Raw genomic sequence first — 18,578 nt, 5'->3', positions numbered from 1 at the left:
AGCAGGTAGCGCATCGCAGGCCAGCGGGGCTGCAGCGAGGCAGAGCAGGCAGCGGCGCAGGTCGCGCAGGCAGCTGCAGCAGGGCGGCGCGGGGCAGCGGGGCAGCGCATCGCGCAGGGCAGCGAGGCAGCGCGGGCTGCAGCGGGCAGCGTATCGCGCAGGCGCAGGCGCCATTTCGCGCGCCGTACAATAGTACGGACGTACGTCGTCCGTACATCCGTACGAACAGACGTCGGCCGTACAGCCGTACGGACAGCCTTCTGCCGTACAGTACGGACCGCCGTACGGACGGTGACAGGGAGTTGTGTCAGGGAATTTCGACAGGAAGGCATTTTTTTTTCTGGATCTGCGTCAAAGGAGTACATTTCTCCTTGGATCTGTACCCTGCACAGGTACAGCAGGCACATTTGTACCCTGCACAGGTACACAGGTACGAAAGTACAACAGGTACATCTTTTTTTTTCGGGAAGAAAGAGAAGGAGAAAGAGCACTCTGCTCTTCATTCAGGATCATCTTTCAGTTCTCAAAACTGTGTTTTCTTGAAAGTACAGCAAGTACCTTCATCTCCCTCGTGCTTGAGGTGAACAGAACCACAGTGTGTGGTTGATTGCACAGTTATCTGTTTTCGTGAAGGAAATGCCTTGATTTTGCAGAGGACTTTTATGCTTTTACTGGGTTTGAATCTCAGTTTACGGGTGAGCAGATCATAGGGCTTTTGCCTGGCAGTTGATGCTTTGTATGCCTTGAGGTAGTGTGGTGCCAGAGAGCACACATTTGTCTCGATTTTCGCAGTGTGGAGGTGACATTTTCATGCAGGTCACATTTCTTGTGCAACACTCAGAGAACCTCAGTTGAGCCACGCTTGGCCAGGGCGCATCGAGTTTACTCGGTCCCTAACTGTCCATCGTTGACAGTGCTCAAAAGGTTCCTCATTGAGTGTTTGTACGTTGGGATCTGTGTATGCCTTTTCTACACAGGGCAGTATTTGCATTACACTGTTAGTTGACTTTGTCAGAGAGATTTGCACATTGTATGCCTTATCCCTCATTGTTGAGGTTGTTTTCACTTGGTACAAGTGTCAGATCAAGGGGCTTTTGCCCAGATTTTGCTTGAGAACACTTGGGTTACTGTCAGAGATCTTCAGATGCCTTTTATCCCCTTGGCAGAAGGGTGATTGCTTGATTTATCCCATTTTCTGTTGCAGTTTTGTGACAGGCTGAAGTGTCTGATTTTTTTTTGGTGAACAAAACAGTGTATGCCAAGTGGTTTATGCATATTAAATCAGTGCAATACCTCATCTGAGGTGGGAGAAGTGATCAGTACAACAGTGTTTACAGCAGTGTTTTGTGCTTTGTCAGCTGATGATGCACTGTTAAAGCACTTGTGGAGCAACTGCAGCATTCTGAAATTTTTTTTTTCTGAGAAATCAGAATTTTATGCCTGTTTGAGCACAGTACAGTGTGTCTGAAGGTACAGTAACTGGAGGAAATTTACTGTTTTGCTGCAGATTCTTTTGACAGTAAAAACAGCACTATTGTGAGTGCTTCTGGCTCTTGATAGAGCAGGTTTTTTCTGAGAAATCAGAATTTTATTCAGTCTTTTTACTTCCAGGGAATCAGGCACTTTCCTTATCTGATATGGCATCAGGGGGAAGTGAATCATCAATTCTGAACATAAAGAAGTTGGAAGGGGCACACAATTATGCATTATGGGCAGAACAGTGTTTGAATGTACTTCTGTTAAAGAAGATTTCTAAGCCCATAAGGGTGAAGCTTATGGAGGAGATGAGCAGGAAGAATAATGCGAGCAGCAAGTCTTCAAATGCCTTGCAGGTACAGGATAGAGGCAGGACTCAGCAGAAGGGCAGATCTGCTGGTAAGTCCAAATCCCGCAGTCAGTCCCGTGGTAAAAAGGATATTGAATGCTTTTACTGTGGCAAGAAGGGACATGTGAAGTCTAAGTGCTTCAAGTTCATACGGGATCAGAAAGCCAAGAAGGCTGAAACAAAGGATGCAGGCAATGGAAGCAAAGGCAAAGGCAAGGCCAAGGCAGATGACTTGGATGCAGTGAATGTTGCAGCAGAGGACAGTGACAGTGACATACATGATGTTTTATGCTCTTCTGCTGTAATAGCACATACTTTGGTTATTGATGGCCATGACATGCACACCTGGCTCTTGGACTCAGGTGCTTCTTTTCATGTTACTCCTCATAGGGAGTGGTTTACTTCCTACACAGGTACTTATGGAGTTGTTCATCTTGGGAACAACTATGCATGTCAGATTGCAAGGATTGGCAGTATACAGATAGTATTCCCTGATGGACGCATATTTATGCTTGATGGTGTCCGCCATGTGCCGCAAATCAAGAAAAATCTGATTAGCACTGGCTTGTTGGATGACAGTGGTTACCACACCACATTTGGGGATTCCAAATGGGTGATTACTGATGGCCAGGTTGTAGTGGCTGAGGGTTATAAGAGTGATACCTTGTACCCTCTTTATGTTTCCAGTGTGGGTAATCATGTTGTTGCCATAACCGAGCTGCCAAAGGTTTCATTGTGGCATAGCCGGTTGGGACACATGTCTGTTAAAGGAATGCAAGAACTGTCACGTTTGGGTTATCTGCCGTCTCTTTCTTTTTCAGATTTGCCTACTTGTGATCATTGCATATTTGGCAAACATTCTGTGACTCCTCATAAGAGGAGAACTCCCCAGAATAGAGCACCGCTTGATCTAGTGCACACTGATTTGTGTGAGATGCCACAGTTATCACTAGGGGGTGCAAAATATTTTATTACTTTCATTGATGATGCCACACGCAAAGTGTGGGTCTATTTCTTGAAGCATAAGGGTGATGCCTTAGATGCTTTCAAGAAGTTTGTCGCTCAGGTTGAGAATCGGACAGGTCGTAGGCTGAAATGCCTCAGATCCGATAATGGGGGTGAGTATGTGTCACATGCTTTTGTGCAGTTTTGCGAAGCTAAGGGCATCAAACAGGAACTCACAGCCCCTCATAATGCATCTCAAAATGGTGCAAGTGAGCGGATGAATCGAACTATTCAGGAGAAGGTTCGATGTATGTTGTCTTATGCTGCATTACCCCATGGCTTTTGGGCAGAAGCCGTGCAAACAGCAGTTCACATTATTAACAAGTCGCCAAACAAGGCTTTGGAGTTGAAAGTGCCAAAGGAGGTGTGGTCTGGCAAGCCACCTTCATATAAGCACTTACGTGTATTTGGCTGCGAGTGCTTTGCTCATGTACGCAAAGAACTGCGCACCAAACTGGATCCAAAGTCTATCAGATGCATCTTTATGGGTTATGGTGACGAAGGTGAAATGGGGTACAGGTTATGGGATCCCGCTAAACGGAAGATTATACGCAGCAATGATGTCATCTTTAAAGAGGATAGTGTACACAAGGAACCCGTGCAACCTGTGGAATACAGGAGGGTTATTTATGATGATGTTGGACAGCAAAGAATGCCCATTTATATGCAGCAGCAGGTTGCTGCAGATAACCCTGTTCAAGAGGGTATACAGGCTGAAAATCAGCCAGATAATTTTGCCAATGATGCAACTGGATATGCCAGCAGATGGGGCTGTAGAACAGCCAGATATGGTGGTACAGCCACCCGTCATGCATGACGAACAGGCTGGACAGCAGCCTAATCCGGAACATTTTGTTAGGAGGAGCACCCGTGTACAACGGCCTCCTGCCAGGTTTGTTCCAGGAGCCAATAATGTGGCTGATTTTATCATGCTGACAGATTGTGGTGAGCCTTCCAGCTTCAAGGAAGCTATGGGAAGAACAGAGAAAAAGAAGTGGGAGAAAGCCATGCAGTCAGAAATGGACTCCCTACTTCAAAATGATACATGGGACTTGGTGCAGCTACCTGCAGGCAGAAAGGTTTTGCCATGCAAGTGGGTTTACAAAGTCAAAGTGGATTCAAATGCTTTACCGAGGTATAAGGCCAGATTGGTTGCCAAGGGATTTAAGCAGGAGAAGGGCATTGACTTTGATGAGATCTTTTCCCCTGTAGTCAAGATGACTACTTTGAGAGCAGTGTTAGCTCTTGTTGCTCATGACGACATGGATTTATGTCAGATGGATGTGAAGACAGCTTTTCTTCACGGAGATCTCCATGATGAGATCTATATGAGTCAGCCAGAGGGATATGCTGTTAAAGGGAAAGAGCAGCTTGTGTGTAAGCTCAAGAGGAGCTTGTATGGACTCAAACAGGCGCCAAGAGAATGGTACAAGAAGTTTGATGCCTTCATGCAGTCCCAAGGGTATCATAGGTGTGAGACCGATCATTGCTTGTACACCAAACGGGCAAAGGATGGCAGTTTGATGCTACTCATTCTATATGTGGATGACATGCTTATTGCCAGTAAATCTCAGCATGAGATTAGTGCTTTGAAGAAACAACTGCATAAGTCTTTTGACATGAAAGACTTGGGTGATGCAAATCATATTCTTGGCATGCGGATTACTCATGACAGGTCCAAGGGACTTTTGTTTCTGTCACAGAAGGAGTACATTGACAAAGTACTGCAGCGGTTTAAAATGGAGGGGGGGAAGTCTATTAGTACCCCGTTGCCTCCACATTTAAAACTCAGCAGTAAGGACAGCCCCAGATCAGATGATGATAAGGCTGAAATGGCCAAGGTTCCGTATGCATCTGCAGTTGGTTCTTTGATGTATGCCATGGTTGCCACTCGTCCAGATATTGCTTTTGCGGTGGGAGTCATCAGCAGGTATATGGCAAATCCAGGCAAGAGGCACTGGGAAGCAGTGAAAGGTGTCTTGAGGTATCTCAAGGGTACCAAAGACTTGTGCATATGCTATGGTAGGCAGGATGCATTGGTGCATGGTTTTACAGATTCAGACTATGCAGGGAATGCAGATAACCGGAAGTCTACTACTGGTTATATTTTCACATTTGCAGGAGGTGCTATATCATGGGTGTCTCGGTTGCAGAAATGCATTGCACTGTCAACCACTGAAGCTGAATATGTTGCAGCCACTGAGGCTTGCAAGGAAGCAATATGGCTTACTCGGCTGGTGGGAGATTTGGGCATTACAGGAGATATGCCAGTTTTGCATTGTGATAGTCAGAGTGCTATCATGTTGGCAAAAAGACCAAGCACATTGATGTGAAATATCATTTCATCAGGGAGGTACTGGAAGACAAGCGACTCGAGCTTGTGAAAGTGCACACTGATGATAATCCTGCAGATTTGCTCACTAAGAGCTTGCCTACAGAGCGGTTTGCACATTGCCGCCACATCATGGGATTAGGATAAGACCATTCTTATTTTATGGTCTTGTATACAGTAACTGTATATTGCTGTAATTTTTATTCTTTTCTCCCCTTTAGGCACATTGGCCTTTAGGTGGGAGGTTGTTGGGGTAAAGGCACATTGCCACCCCTTTATTAAAGATAGGACACCTATGACTGTCTTAAGACAGTCATAGGGTAAAACCTAATCCTAATAAAACTAATGAGTTTGTGGTGTGGCTCATCACTTTACACCCGCACATTTGAGTCTCTCTCTCTCTCACACTCTCTCCCTCTTGCTCTTCTTCCCCCTTCCTAACCCTTCAAGAGGAACCAGAACTTGAAGATGGGATTTGAGTTCTGATTCAGAAGAGATCATATTCTACCATGAGAAGACTGTTTGCAGATTATGAAGAGGAGATGCATATGCAGAAGTAAAAGAGAAAAGTGTATGCAAGAGAAAGAGACGAGAGAATCCAGAAGAGGACTTCTGCCTATTCAAGCAAGAGGGAGTGTCATGACAAGAGAAATCACTAATCCATGATTAGTAGACATTAAAACATTATTATGTATTATACGCCAATGGTGTAACATGTATTTGTATTTATGATGGACACCGACTGATTCGTTATGGCGGTGGATCATCTCAGTAGATAGGACTAGTCGAGCTGGAGCCACTACTTCAGACGGCATCGAATTTGAACATGTGATACTTATTCTATTAAGAAAACTATGCACACATGTGTCTAGGTCCTAGGGGCAATAGGAAGGGTGCATTGAATGGTAGATGCATGGGTCATAGGCTAAGGGTAGGTGTAAATAGGAAGATGGAACTTGAGTGATCTCAAGGGACATTAATGAAAGGGTATCACCCTTTCATTGTGAATCTCACGTAGCATTCTTCATTCACCTTGCATTCATCCACCATTTCTCACACACCTTGCATGTAGGTTGAAAATAGAAACAAGTACTCTCACGAGGGCGCTCTTCCCCATTGGAGGACCAATCGGCATTCAAATTCTGCATCATTACACACATTTGCATTCTCGAGAAGGCTGATTCTTCACATACAGTTCTAGTAGCACTAGTAATCCCTACACACACACTTTTTTTTTTTGTAATATCCAGTGCAGTATATTTATATGCTCATAAATTTACATGATGGGAGGTCTCCGAAATGGAGAGTATCCCAAAGATCAGAAACATAAAAAGAAAAGCTCTATGCAAGAAGCATCCATATCACCCTCATGGCAGGCATCATATAAGGATTGCCGCAATGAGGCTCGGAAAGATTCATATGACTTGTGAATCTGCCGACCCAAGTATGCCAAATTATGCTTCTGGAAATAATTTTGGCATTCATCTTGGAGATCAGAGAAAGCGTGCGTCCAAGAGCCATCTAGCTTCCTTACCCTTAGACATGAGTTTTTCTTTCGAGTAGCATGTAGGCCCTGGAAAAAGGCTTTTGATGAGCAGCATGTGAAAGGGAATCATTTTCTGATTCAGAGAGAGGCCTTAAATGTGAAAATTCAGTCAATTGTTGTGCTGTCCTTTTTACCCATTTAACCTCATTCCGTATACAAGAGACAAAGCTGTCCCAAGCATAATCCATGTCCTCCTGGGCATGCAAAGGCAAGGGATGAATTGCAACTCTGATCATTTGCTGGAAATAGTGATGTCGGAAATAAGCCTGATTAACATGCAATAATCTACTGGAAAGGGGTGCCAAATCATCCAGTGGCATACCAAGGTGCAGATTCATCCATAATGGGGCATGATCTGACAAGCCCAATGAGAAATCTGTGAGGAGATGAGGGCTAAAATCTGCATATTGTTGTGGGTAAAACAAATACCATCTGTCAAGCCTTGCCCAGTATGTAGTAAGTGCATTATGATGAAAAGTATATCCAGGCACTGACCCTTGGAGAAGCAGCCATAAATCTTCAGCCTGCACAGAAAGAAGCATGCTATCCCATTTCTGCCTTTCCAATGATAGCATATGAGATCTTGAAGTGGTGTTATCTCTTGGCAGAGGGGAATTATTAAAATCTCCACAGATGAATGCATTAGATCTCCATGGATATTTGCTTAAAGAATCCCATAAAGAAGCCCTCATGGCAGAGGTCTGGGAGGCATAGACTGATGCAAACTCAAGAATATCACCATTGACATTACATTGTATGACCATCCATCTGCCACTATTGTCATTGAAGGCTAACTGAGGCTCCAGCTCATGTCTAACCATCATGCATACACCTGAGTAGGTAGTGGTACCAGCATAGTATATGTCATAACCGCCAAAATAATCATGATGACCAACCTTAGAGTGTTGAATATGCTCTTGCAAACAAACAATATTTGGCTGCATTTTACGTACATAATTCCATAAAAGCCTCCACTTTGAGACATTGCAGAGGCTCTGTACATTGTATGTAAAGCACTTAAGTGTTTGATGCATGAAAGAGGTATATACAGTAAAGTATAAGTATAGAACAAGATGTCAGAGAGGCAAAGCCTCTGCCTGCATGGGCTGCGTTCCCTCATGATCCATGAAAGACATAGCATTCTCCCCTTCTTTAGAATCACATATGGGGAGGCCCTTCTTCAAAACCCCCACCTAATTTTGAAGGACAAGAGCTGAAGTAGAAGCCTGTCCTGGTGAGGAAGAAGAAGCATCCCGTTCATGAGATTGAAAGGGGCGTTGCTTCAATACAACCACCTTCTTAGGCTGTTGAAAACCATCCCGATCAGATCCCTACACACACACACACACACTTTTTTTTAAAAGTAGAATCCAGTGCAGTATATTTATATTCTCATAAATTTACAAGATGGGAAGTCTCCAAAATGGAGAATATCCCAGAGATCAAAAACATAAAAAGAAAAGCTCTATGCAAGAAGCATGTATATCACCCTCATGGCAGGCATCATATAAAGATTGCCGCAATGAGGCTCGGAACGATTCATATGACATTTGAATCTGCCAACCCAAGTATGCCAAATTATGCTCAAACTCCAGATTGTCCAAAGAGCCCAATATCTCACCCATGAGAGAAATAGTGAGTATTGAGACAAAGACCTCATAAATCTGCCAAATAACTAAAAATGTTTCCCAAATCTGTGACTCGGGAAACGAAGTCGAAGATGATCTGAAATTCTCCCAAGGAGGTTCCTAGAACCCGGGCAGTGCCATAGCAAATGAGGGACAGTCTCTGAAGGAGCCTGACATCGTAAACATGTGGATGGTGCAATGTGACGTTTGGCAAGTGTGATTCCCACTGACAATGTGCCAGTCATGCATCTCCAAAGAAAAAGTCTTTGTTTCAAAGGCATTTTACACTTCCACAATATCCGGAGATTCTTCCGCCACCATGAGAGGGGCTTCCTGATATGCCACAGCGCATTAGCATATTGCTGAATCCATGGAGCAGGCTGAAGAAGCCTGTAGGCTTGGATAGAAGTCAAGGCACGCAGAGGAACAGGATGAGAGCATGTAGCAGAGGGTTGCAATTGCCAATCCATAAGCCTATCTGTGCCAGCCACAGGAGGAACAGGTAGAAAAGGAAGTAACAAATCAGCAATTTTCTTCCATATCGACCTGTGATGCATTCCCAATGCATAGGAAGCGGTGGCCTGAGGGAAAGATAAGACATAGCCTTGATCATCTACCACATCATTGATGTATCTAATTCCTAATTTCATGAGATTATATGCCCTAACAGGTTCTTGTAAAGCAAGTGGAATGTCAAAGATGGCACTCCAATGAGTACTTTCTTTCCTCATTGAATTTGTCCCCGAACAGTTATCGGGAGCCCATTTGACCTTAGAAAGTACCTGTTTCCGATCAAGTATCAGAGCAGTAGAGAAAGGACAGCCGGGTATCTTCCCCACAAATCTCCCAATGACAACCTCCCAAGGATCAGTAGTCCAATGGCCATAAGCAGGTGTCCTCATGTTGACACACATGGATGCTAACATGCAAGTCCATGGCTGTTATTGACGGAAGAAAGTATGGAGCAGAGTCACCTTCCTTGCTAGAACATGATATCTTATATTGAGAACATTAAGTCCACCATGCATTCTAGGAGAGCACACCATTTCCATCTTCATCAGTCTCAATGCTTTCACTGCAGTTTTTGTCCTCCATAATAGCTCCATAGCTTGAGACATAAAGGCCGAAATATCTCTGGAGGACCAGTGTAGCAAAGGCAAAAAAAACTTAACATAGGACATTACAATAGACTGTACTATTCTGAGCCTGACATGAAGTGGCCAAGTACACACACACACACACACACACACGCGCACACACGCGCACACACAGAGTATGAACCTTGTCCACAAAAGGTTGCATTTGTACTAATGTGTACTCACATTCTAATTGTGTGTCATCTTCAATAATCTCACTAGCTGGAGCAATGAAGGAATTGGCAAGAGCATCATCCAAAATTAAAGTCCATGGTTCCTCCACCTCAAGGACCTACAAGGATTTGCAAAAAACTTTAGTGAGCCAAACATATCACAAATGCAGTTCTTGAAACCAAGAAATAACAAAAACACCAGAAACATGTGAAATGGAAAGTTTTGTGCTTGATAACATCTTTCCAACAACATTGAAAAACTTTCATGGCAATAAACACAAAACTCGAAAATTTTCAAGGCTAGCGAATTTGCATTCTTTGATAAAACCTACTTCCTGATACCCTCATTTTTACGAGCCAATATTTTGATAAAAGCTACACATCAAGCTTTACTTTCAAAGCTCTAACCTCAAGCAGCCCACCTAAACAAACTACTCTAAAGCACTTTTTTGAACTGCCCATTTAGAGAAACGAAATTAGCACTATCCTAGGGCTGCTCATAGTTCAAAGGCTTTGGTAGTAAAATGACCTCTGCAAGCATCCCTCTTTAAAAAAGCACATTTATTGATCATAATAGGTGTATAAACATGTGCACAACCAAATCCTTAGATATACAAAAGTGATGGTAGACAAAACAACTGTCTACATGAGAAAACGCATGATTCAATGACGGATATAATGTTCAATTATTTTAGACATGCAGATTCGTGGCGGTCACTAGCCAATCAATTCACACATCAGCATACTATGTTCTAGTCATAGTTCTCACCACAAATATTTTAGTGTTAACTGGAAGGGTACATGTGAAGACAATTCCTGGTCAGTATTGGACAAATGTATTGATGAGGTAGATTAGTAATAAATGATCGACTCATATTTCAACTTGATGTACATACATGAGTTCACTTGATGCAAGTCAGACGTTGCCTTCCTCCTACCCTATGCAATCGTCCTTATACGTTTACTACTAGCAAGGCAACAGTGTGTGAGGAGAAGTATCAATGTGCACACATGCAAAACCAACAGAAGCGAATGAAAATTCAAGAATTGTTCACAAATATAAGATTGAGGAAGAGAGAAGCCTCATTGTAGGCATGATCGCAAGAGCAAGTTGCACTACCCTAACTGTCGCATCTCTCCTTTCCCTTCTTTGCCCAACCCTTGCCCACTCTCGTTACGTCCCATTTGTACTTTTCCTGCCAAGGGCCTTACAATACCTAGTTTTGTCAGAGTATATGGTATTTGACATCTATTAAGGGGCAAACCGCGAACTTTTCAACATGTCGTGGGGACTTCGAGGTGTCACCTACCCTTGTTTGAGAGCGTACACTTTACAATGCTGTCCACGGATGTCACCTCTGTAGCTCCCAGGTCACATCTCACGAGCTGCTCCACAAGAAAAGAATACGACGAAGAGAGAGAGGAGAGGTGAGATCGGGGCATGGTGAATGGAAGGGAACATAGGCATGGAAGCAACAAGGAGAGAGTAGACACAAGACACCAATGCTTAGAAGCATGAGGGCTTGTATTCTGTGCAATGTCTAATGAGCTCTAAAGCCAAAAAGTTGGCTTTTATACATGACCCTTGTCCAAACCCTAATTCTGACCTAATTACCCAACCACTAGCCTCTATTCTCATTCTTTGGGATTAATGTGACCCAATGGCTCTATTCTCTGCTAGTTCTGGTGAAGGAAACAAGTTGCATGGCCCATCTAATCAATGATATTACGTGTCTTTTCTTGCAAATCATGAGATATTACAAGTATTCCCGTACATATTTGCCAAAGACACTATTAACCAAATCGGTTAACATGCCTCCCCTTCCTATTCTTGATCCAATCCCATGGATCATACAAAGGTCATGGTTATTGGACTATTGTCGATGAAAATCATTTCTTTTGTGCACTTATTGGAGCCTTCCTGGGCTACATTGCTTCATAGGTCTGTAGTGGATCCTTTATTGTGGAATTATTGCTGGCAAGATTGATATTTCTTCTGGTAATGTGGTGCTTCCAGTGTAGGATTCCATTGTAACTGGCACCGCATGGCATGAGCAATTGCCATTGGCTAGATGTTTGGTGGATTGATCGGAGCTGAGTACTTGTGATCTCTCATAAAAGAAAGTACCACTATTATCAAGCTCCTCCTTAAGTCCAATATTTGATTTGAGTGGGCCTTATATTGGATTCTCATCAGACTATGTTTTTGACATGCTATGTTTGTATATCTAGAGTGATGTAGACATTTTTTCTTGCTTTCCTGCATAGGGGCTTCTTTCTTAACCCGTTACCCATCCTATGGATTACTCTTCATTGAGGCTTTTGCTTTGAAGTTTCTTTGAGTCCAATAAGGTTGTGGCACGATCTAGAGCTCTATTTGTCTGACTCATCAAATCCTGAGGAGTCTGATAATACACCATACAACTCTTAAAATAAGGACTATGGTTGAAGAGGTTTATAGCATCATGGATTCAAGGAAAATTCTTTAAGTTACAAGTAATATCACATGTGACATTGGGAGGCTCTAGTGTTAATCAACAAAAAGAAAAAGGATAAGGAAGAATCAAAAGAAGAGGAGGATTTAGAGTTAGCTAATGAATGGTGGTGTTGGTAAATGAATGTGGGAAAAAGCTTTGAGGGTCACAAGCAACTCATCCAAACCCATTTATGTGGTCATCAAATTCACCCTGCAATCGAATTCATCCTCTGGAGCTGTTGGTTAAAACCACTTGTGTTCCGTATGTGAACTAGTGCCTTCACGGAGGGGGGGGGGGGGGACTCTAATTTGCATGCTCTCAATGATTCAGATTGAGCTGGCAATTATAAATTAGACATTCCACTAACAGAAATTATTCCTTTATTGGTGGTTCATGCAATTCTTGGTTGAGTAAAAAATAATCCACTGTGGCAATTTCATCTTGTGAAGCTCAATGCAATCCATCTTTCACATGAATGTATATTGCTCAAACGATTGATGGCAGATCTTTGTGATGGTTTGTAGCCATCTACTCCCATACTCACTGACAGCCAGAGTGCTATTGCAGTGGCACGGTATCCGGTGTTTCATGCATGGACAAAACACACGAAGATCCATTATTATTATGACATGCAGAGAGATCTGTTTGATCTATTGTCCTACACATTTAAACATTGCAGATCTTTTCACCATTATCAAATCCAAACATCCCTCAACACGCAATAGCAAGAACCTCTGACAGTTTCAGGGGTATAACAATTGCCAAAACAAAAGTTCTGTCACAGCACTATTAAGACCAGGGCCTCTTTACAATGCTTAAAGAAGTCCCTTCACCATTTTGGGATCTAGAAATATCACATAGCTTACCTTCTTCAACTTTGTGTGGAAATCTTGCCATTTTTGTTTCTTCCACACATCTGCACTGTCACCAATGCTAAATCCATGGACTCTTTTGAGACCTGAGATAAACAGTGAAGACTTTCAGAATTTGAAACTTGCTGGTGTATATTTAGTCAAAAGCCCATATATATTTTTGTTTCTTCCACACATCTGCACTGTCACCAATACTAAATATATGGAATGGTTTCAGACTTGAGACTAACAGTGATACCTTTCTTGAGTGTGTGTGTGTGTGTGTGTGTGTGTGTGTGTGTGTGTGATATCCAGATGAATCCAGGAGCATGCCCAAACTCATCCTCTTAAAGCACAACACATAGTGCAGTTTCAATCTCATGATAGTCACTCTTAAGGTTGAAAAACAGCAGGGACTAGCTAATATGACATCCCCACTAACGTCATCAGTGCCCGACGATGGGTGTAGACCATACTATAAACATATGCTCTCACACATACAAATCCACGAACATGCCTGAACTCATCCTCTTAAAACACAACACATTCAAAAGGCCATATATCTTTTTACTGTACTAGCAGAATCAGTTGCGCAAACAGAATCATTTGCATTACAAGTATCTTACATCTGAAGACTAGTGAAACAGATAAAAAAGTTTACGTACTGACTTAAAAGGAAAGGAAAGTCTCCCAGCTCGACCCTTCTGCCCCCCCTCCCCCCGCCCAAACCAAAAAGCCTGCTGGTTCTCGTCTTCCCCATGCTCAGCTGCCATCTGCTGCTCATCTGCTCTCCCTGTGCTGCATCAGCTTCTGCTCATATAGTATGCCCCACTTTATTTGCTGCTGAGCTGCACATATGAATCGTGACACATGTAGGCATATGTAAGCATGCTTCCTTAAGGGCAGGACTCAGGATGGTACAGCTAGCACTTGCATTGATGGGACTTGGGAGCTGCATTGACAAACAAGGATGGTGCTTGCATGAAGAGCGGGGCCTCAGGAGAAGAACCGGGTGACAAAGTGGGTCCCCTTGGGTCACAGAACACAAACATAGGTCCAAACATGGCAGTGTCCTTAAATTCCCCCCCGCCCGTTCTTCCCACCCACCCCCTTCGTCCTTGTCAATAGACTTCAGCAACAAAAGGAACATAATCGAATTGTTCATTACAAGGCTTCAACTACATAAGAAAAACTCTACAAACAACAGGATACTGACAGGGATCTGCAATAATCTTCAACTCAACCTCTCCCTTCTTTCTCGTTTTCACTCCACTAGCATGTTAGAAAACAGAAGGAAAGAATCACTCTAACCTCCAGCCAAGATCTCTCCCGCTCTAGCAACACTCAACTCAGATAACTGATCACAGATACAATACTCACTCAGAGAAAACTTAGACAGAGAGAGAATATATTCATCCACCGGATGGTGGGCAGAAAACTGGCTCCAGGGGAGCAATACAAAACTCAGCCAAGTGCTGAGACAAACTGAAGGAACTCTCTCTGTCAGAAGATGCCAAATCTGAGTGCACAGCACAGCCTAAAACTGAGGCTTTCTGTCCTGCACTGGATGCCAAAATGAAGGGAAGTGTGGGCCTTTTATAGGCACTGCCCAGGCCTGCTGGTATGGCCGACCAGCAGGGTCGGTCCCCAGACTGGTGACCGACCAGATCAGTCTGGAAAACCGACCAGGGTCGGCCCTGGTCGGTGGCCCTGTAGGAAGGCATGGAGCCCCCCCCAAATCTCTGCTGTTTGCTGAGTCTCTCTTTCCCATCCCTCCTTACTCTCACTGCCCCTTGTCCCCACAAAACGTGGGCTCACAGGTGGGAACAGTGAGTCTCTAACACCCCCCCTCAATGTCACAACTGTGGGCCAATCCCCATGCGTTTGATGAGGTGCTCCATCTGTTCTCGAGGGAGTGCCTTCGTGAAAAGGTCAGACAAATTGTCGGCGGTCGGGTAGTAGATAAGCTCGATCATGTCGTCGATGATGAGCTCTCGAACAAAATGGTAATGAACTTCGATGTGTTTGGTCCGCGCATGGTACACTGGATTCTTGGCAATAGCTATGCAACTCTCATTGTCGCACATCAGCAGTGTCGCATTCTCCTGACACACGTCCATGTCCTCCAGAATCCACCTCAACCACAATGTCTCACAAGCGGCTGTACACGCGGCTCTGTACTCTGCCTCTGTAGATGAAAGGGACACTGTGGGTTGCTTCTTACTTAGCCAAGAGATGGCTCCAGATGCAAGTAAGAAACAATATCTTGTCATCGACCTTCTGGTGTCCACATCACTTGCCCAATCACTGTCATAAAACCCGCCTAGTTCAATGCCTTTGGTGTAGCTAATCCCAAAGGTGCAAGTACCCTTCAGATACCTCAGCACAGGTAAACCTGCATTCCAATGATTCTTCCTGGGAGAAGCAGAAAACTGACATAATAGCCCAACTGCATAACAAATATCAGGGCGCGTATTGGTAAGGTAAAGCAAACTTCCTACCAATCGTCGATACAAAAGAGTATCAACCAGCTGAGATGTGTCGTGAACACTGAGCTTCAGCCCGACCTCCATGGAAGTTAATGCTGTTCTGCAATCCTCCATCTGAAATCTCTTCAGAATTTCTCTGCAATATTTCTCCTGTGAAATGAAGATCCTGTCTTTAGCCTGCTTTACTTCAATCCCAAGGAAGTAATGTAATAACCCAAGGTCAGTCATCTCAAACTCAGACATGAGTAGCTCCTTCACCTGTGAAATCTTCTTGACATGATCACCTGTCAAGATAAGATCATCAACATAGAGGATGAGTACCAATCGCAATCCCTTCTCAATGAACAAGTAAAGGTTTGCCTCAGAAGGACTCCGACTGAGCCCTATCTTCTGAAAGAATATATCAATCCTTTGGTACCAAGCTCTGGGGGCCTGTTTCAGCCCGTATAACGCCTTCTTCAACCTGCAAACCTTTAATGGGGACACTGGATCTTGAAAGCCCGGTGGCTGCTCCACATATACCTCCTCCTCCAGGGTTCCATTAAGGAATGCGGACTTCACATCCATTTGAAAAATAGGCCACTGGAATTGGGCAGCAAGGGCAATCACTGTCCGGATAGTAACCATGCGAGCTGTGGGAGCAAAAGTTTCATCAAAATCCATGCCTTCAGTTTGAGCAAAACCTTTCACTACCAACCTTGCTTTATACTTATCCAAGCTGCCGTCAGATTTGTATTTAAGTTTGTATACCCACTTAGTGCCGATGACTTTCCGTCGAAGGGGCCTGGCCACTAAGTCCCATGTATGGTTCTTCAGAATAGCATCCATCTCTGCCTGCATGGCAGCCTGCCATTCGGGATTGTCTTTCGCCTCCGAAACGTTCTTGGCTCAACAATCTGAGCCCACAAAGCAACATTCACGGATGGGGTCTTTTGAAGACGTTGAGACCGACGTAATCCGGAACAGCTACTCTCAGGTAATGAGGTGACACGAGACTCTTCCAATGTCCGGAGGTACCATTGGGGCAACTTTTTTTGCTTCTCTGTGGGAGGAGGAACGAGAACTTCTGCTGGAACATCCTGCTCTTCCTGAGTATCAGGTGGAATATCAGCTTTTGATTGGGTAACCTCTTGAATGGTCAATCTGGGACGGGGTGGGATCGGGGGTTGAACAATCTCCTCCTCCTCAATCTGAGGCTCCTCCTGGGATTCAGGTTCTTTTTTCGCGAAGACAACATCACGACTGATGAGTATTTGCTTCTTTGCTGGATCGAAGAGGCGGTAGGCCTTGGATTCTTCACTATACCCAACAAAGATACATTGTCTGCTTCAGGAATCAAGCTTGGTCCTATCTTCCTTGGGCACATGCACCCACGCGTTAGAACCAAAAATGCGGAGATGAGAAATAGAGGGCTTCTTACCATAAAATGCCTCATATGGAGTCTTGTCCTTGACGGCCTTCGTCTTGGTCCGGTTGAGAATGTGTACCGCTGTATTGATAGCTTCACTCCAATAGGCTTTAGAAAGATTTCTCCCTCGGAGCATAGCAAGCCCTGTCTTGGTGGTGGTTCTATGCTTTCTCTCGGCTACCCCGTTTTGCTGAGAAGTATGTGCCGTGGTGAGTTGTCGCTTGATCCCATGCTTGCGACAAAATGTATTAAACTCACTTGAGGTGAATTCTCCCCCCCTGTTTGTGCGAAATGTCTTGACATCTTCCCCTGTCTCCTTTTCAACTCTAGCCTTCCAGTCTTTGAATTTCTCAAAAGCCTGAGACTTTTTAGCCAAACAATATACCCAAGTCATTCTACTGAAATCATCCACAAAGAGAAGTGTGAATACTTGGATCCTGCCCATGATGCAGTAGACATTGGACCACAAATGTCGGCGTGAACCAACTCAAGTGGTTTGCTGGCCCGAAACGAAGCTTCTTGTGGGAACTTATCCCTGTGCTGCTTGCCTTCAAGACAAGCCCTACAGACATCATCCTTGCCTGTAATTGGTGGAAGTCCATCCACCATCTTCGACTTTGACATTTCAGCCAAGATTCCATAGCTGACGTGACCGAAGCGCTCATGCCAAAGTTTGGACTTTCCGTGATCATCATGAACCAACATTGCACTGAGACGGTACAGTCCATTCTCTTCAACACCCTGTGCCACCACTTGCCCACTCCCTTTGGATGTCACGGTAACCTTGCCATCTTGAAAAAGAACTGCCATGTTGTTTTTGTCCATCTGACTTACAGATAGTAAATTCTTGCAAAGGTCGGGTACATAAAGTACTCCAGAGATATCCTTCTCCTCACCCGCCGTGGTAATGAAAGGAATGCTACCGATGCCCTTCACAGGACATGTCCGGCTATCCCCAACAGAAACTTTGGAATCCGGGTGTGTACTGTCCATGGTTTTGAACCACGTCCTTCTGTTGGACATGTGCTTAGAAGCACCACTGTCAACATACCAACCCTCTTTACCTTCACTAACTGCATAAGCTGAACAATGTTCACTGAGTAAGAATAACTGTCCAGTTGTCACATTGGCAGAATCACTCTTAGGCTCTTCTTTGTTTTTGGCTTCTCTTTTCCGCTTTTGATCCGCCTTCTTCTTCCGGCATTCTTTGGCGGAGTGGCCAAGCTTTTCACAGTAAAAGCACTTCATTTTCTTCTTACATTCAGCGTCCTCTAATTTCTTGGAATCTTTTGACTTGCCTTTGCCAAGCTTGTCTTTGGCAACCAATGCCTTTTCGTCGGTTTGCGTAAAGAGTTTCTCTCGGGCCTCCTCGGAAGTAGGAGTGGACAAAGCTCCTCAAAGTTGATTGGCTTTGTCCGTTGACCCGCAGTGACCGTAGTCACAAAACTTTTGAAACTCCGTGGCAACTTGTGGAGTGTGAGTAATGCTAATTGACTCGAGTCCACCTTCTGACCAACCGCTGCGAGCTGGTCCCGCACAACTTTCACCTTCGTCAGATGATCATGAACACTATCACCCTCATTCATATCAAGGTTATAAAGCTGATGCTGCAGTGTGATGATACGAGCTGTATTATCGGTTTCATACAGCTCCTTCAGTATGGTCCACACCTCTGAAGACATTTCTGCCAACTGGATATGAGGAATCA

At 44.2% G+C, this 18,578-nt stretch overlaps 1 protein-coding gene across 3 annotated transcripts in view; it reads right to left on the bottom strand.

Annotated features, from left to right (window-relative positions):
• Positions 1-18,578, bottom strand: part of LOC147887698 (uncharacterized) — a 48,747-nt gene that overhangs the window by 17,144 nt on the left and 13,025 nt on the right. For all 3 annotated transcript variants that reach the window (XM_087393153.1, XM_087393152.1, XM_087393151.1), the window contains exons 14-15: positions 12,989-13,080; positions 9,659-9,764 (exon numbers count right to left, since the gene is read on the bottom strand). In XM_087393153.1, the coding sequence (XP_087249279.1) occupies positions 9,659-9,764; positions 12,989-13,080 (198 nt within the window). The remainder of the gene's footprint in view (positions 1-9,658; positions 9,765-12,988; positions 13,081-18,578) is intronic.

Source organism: Dipteris shenzhenensis, chromosome 22, assembly GCF_047967505.1.
Source record: "Dipteris shenzhenensis isolate YYH24624 ecotype China chromosome 22, Dip_SZ_1.0, whole genome shotgun sequence".
Lineage (NCBI taxonomy): Eukaryota > Viridiplantae > Streptophyta > Polypodiopsida > Gleicheniales > Dipteridaceae > Dipteris > Dipteris shenzhenensis.
Note: the sequence above shows the minus strand (reverse complement) of the source record. Positions and strands in the feature narration are given on the sequence as shown.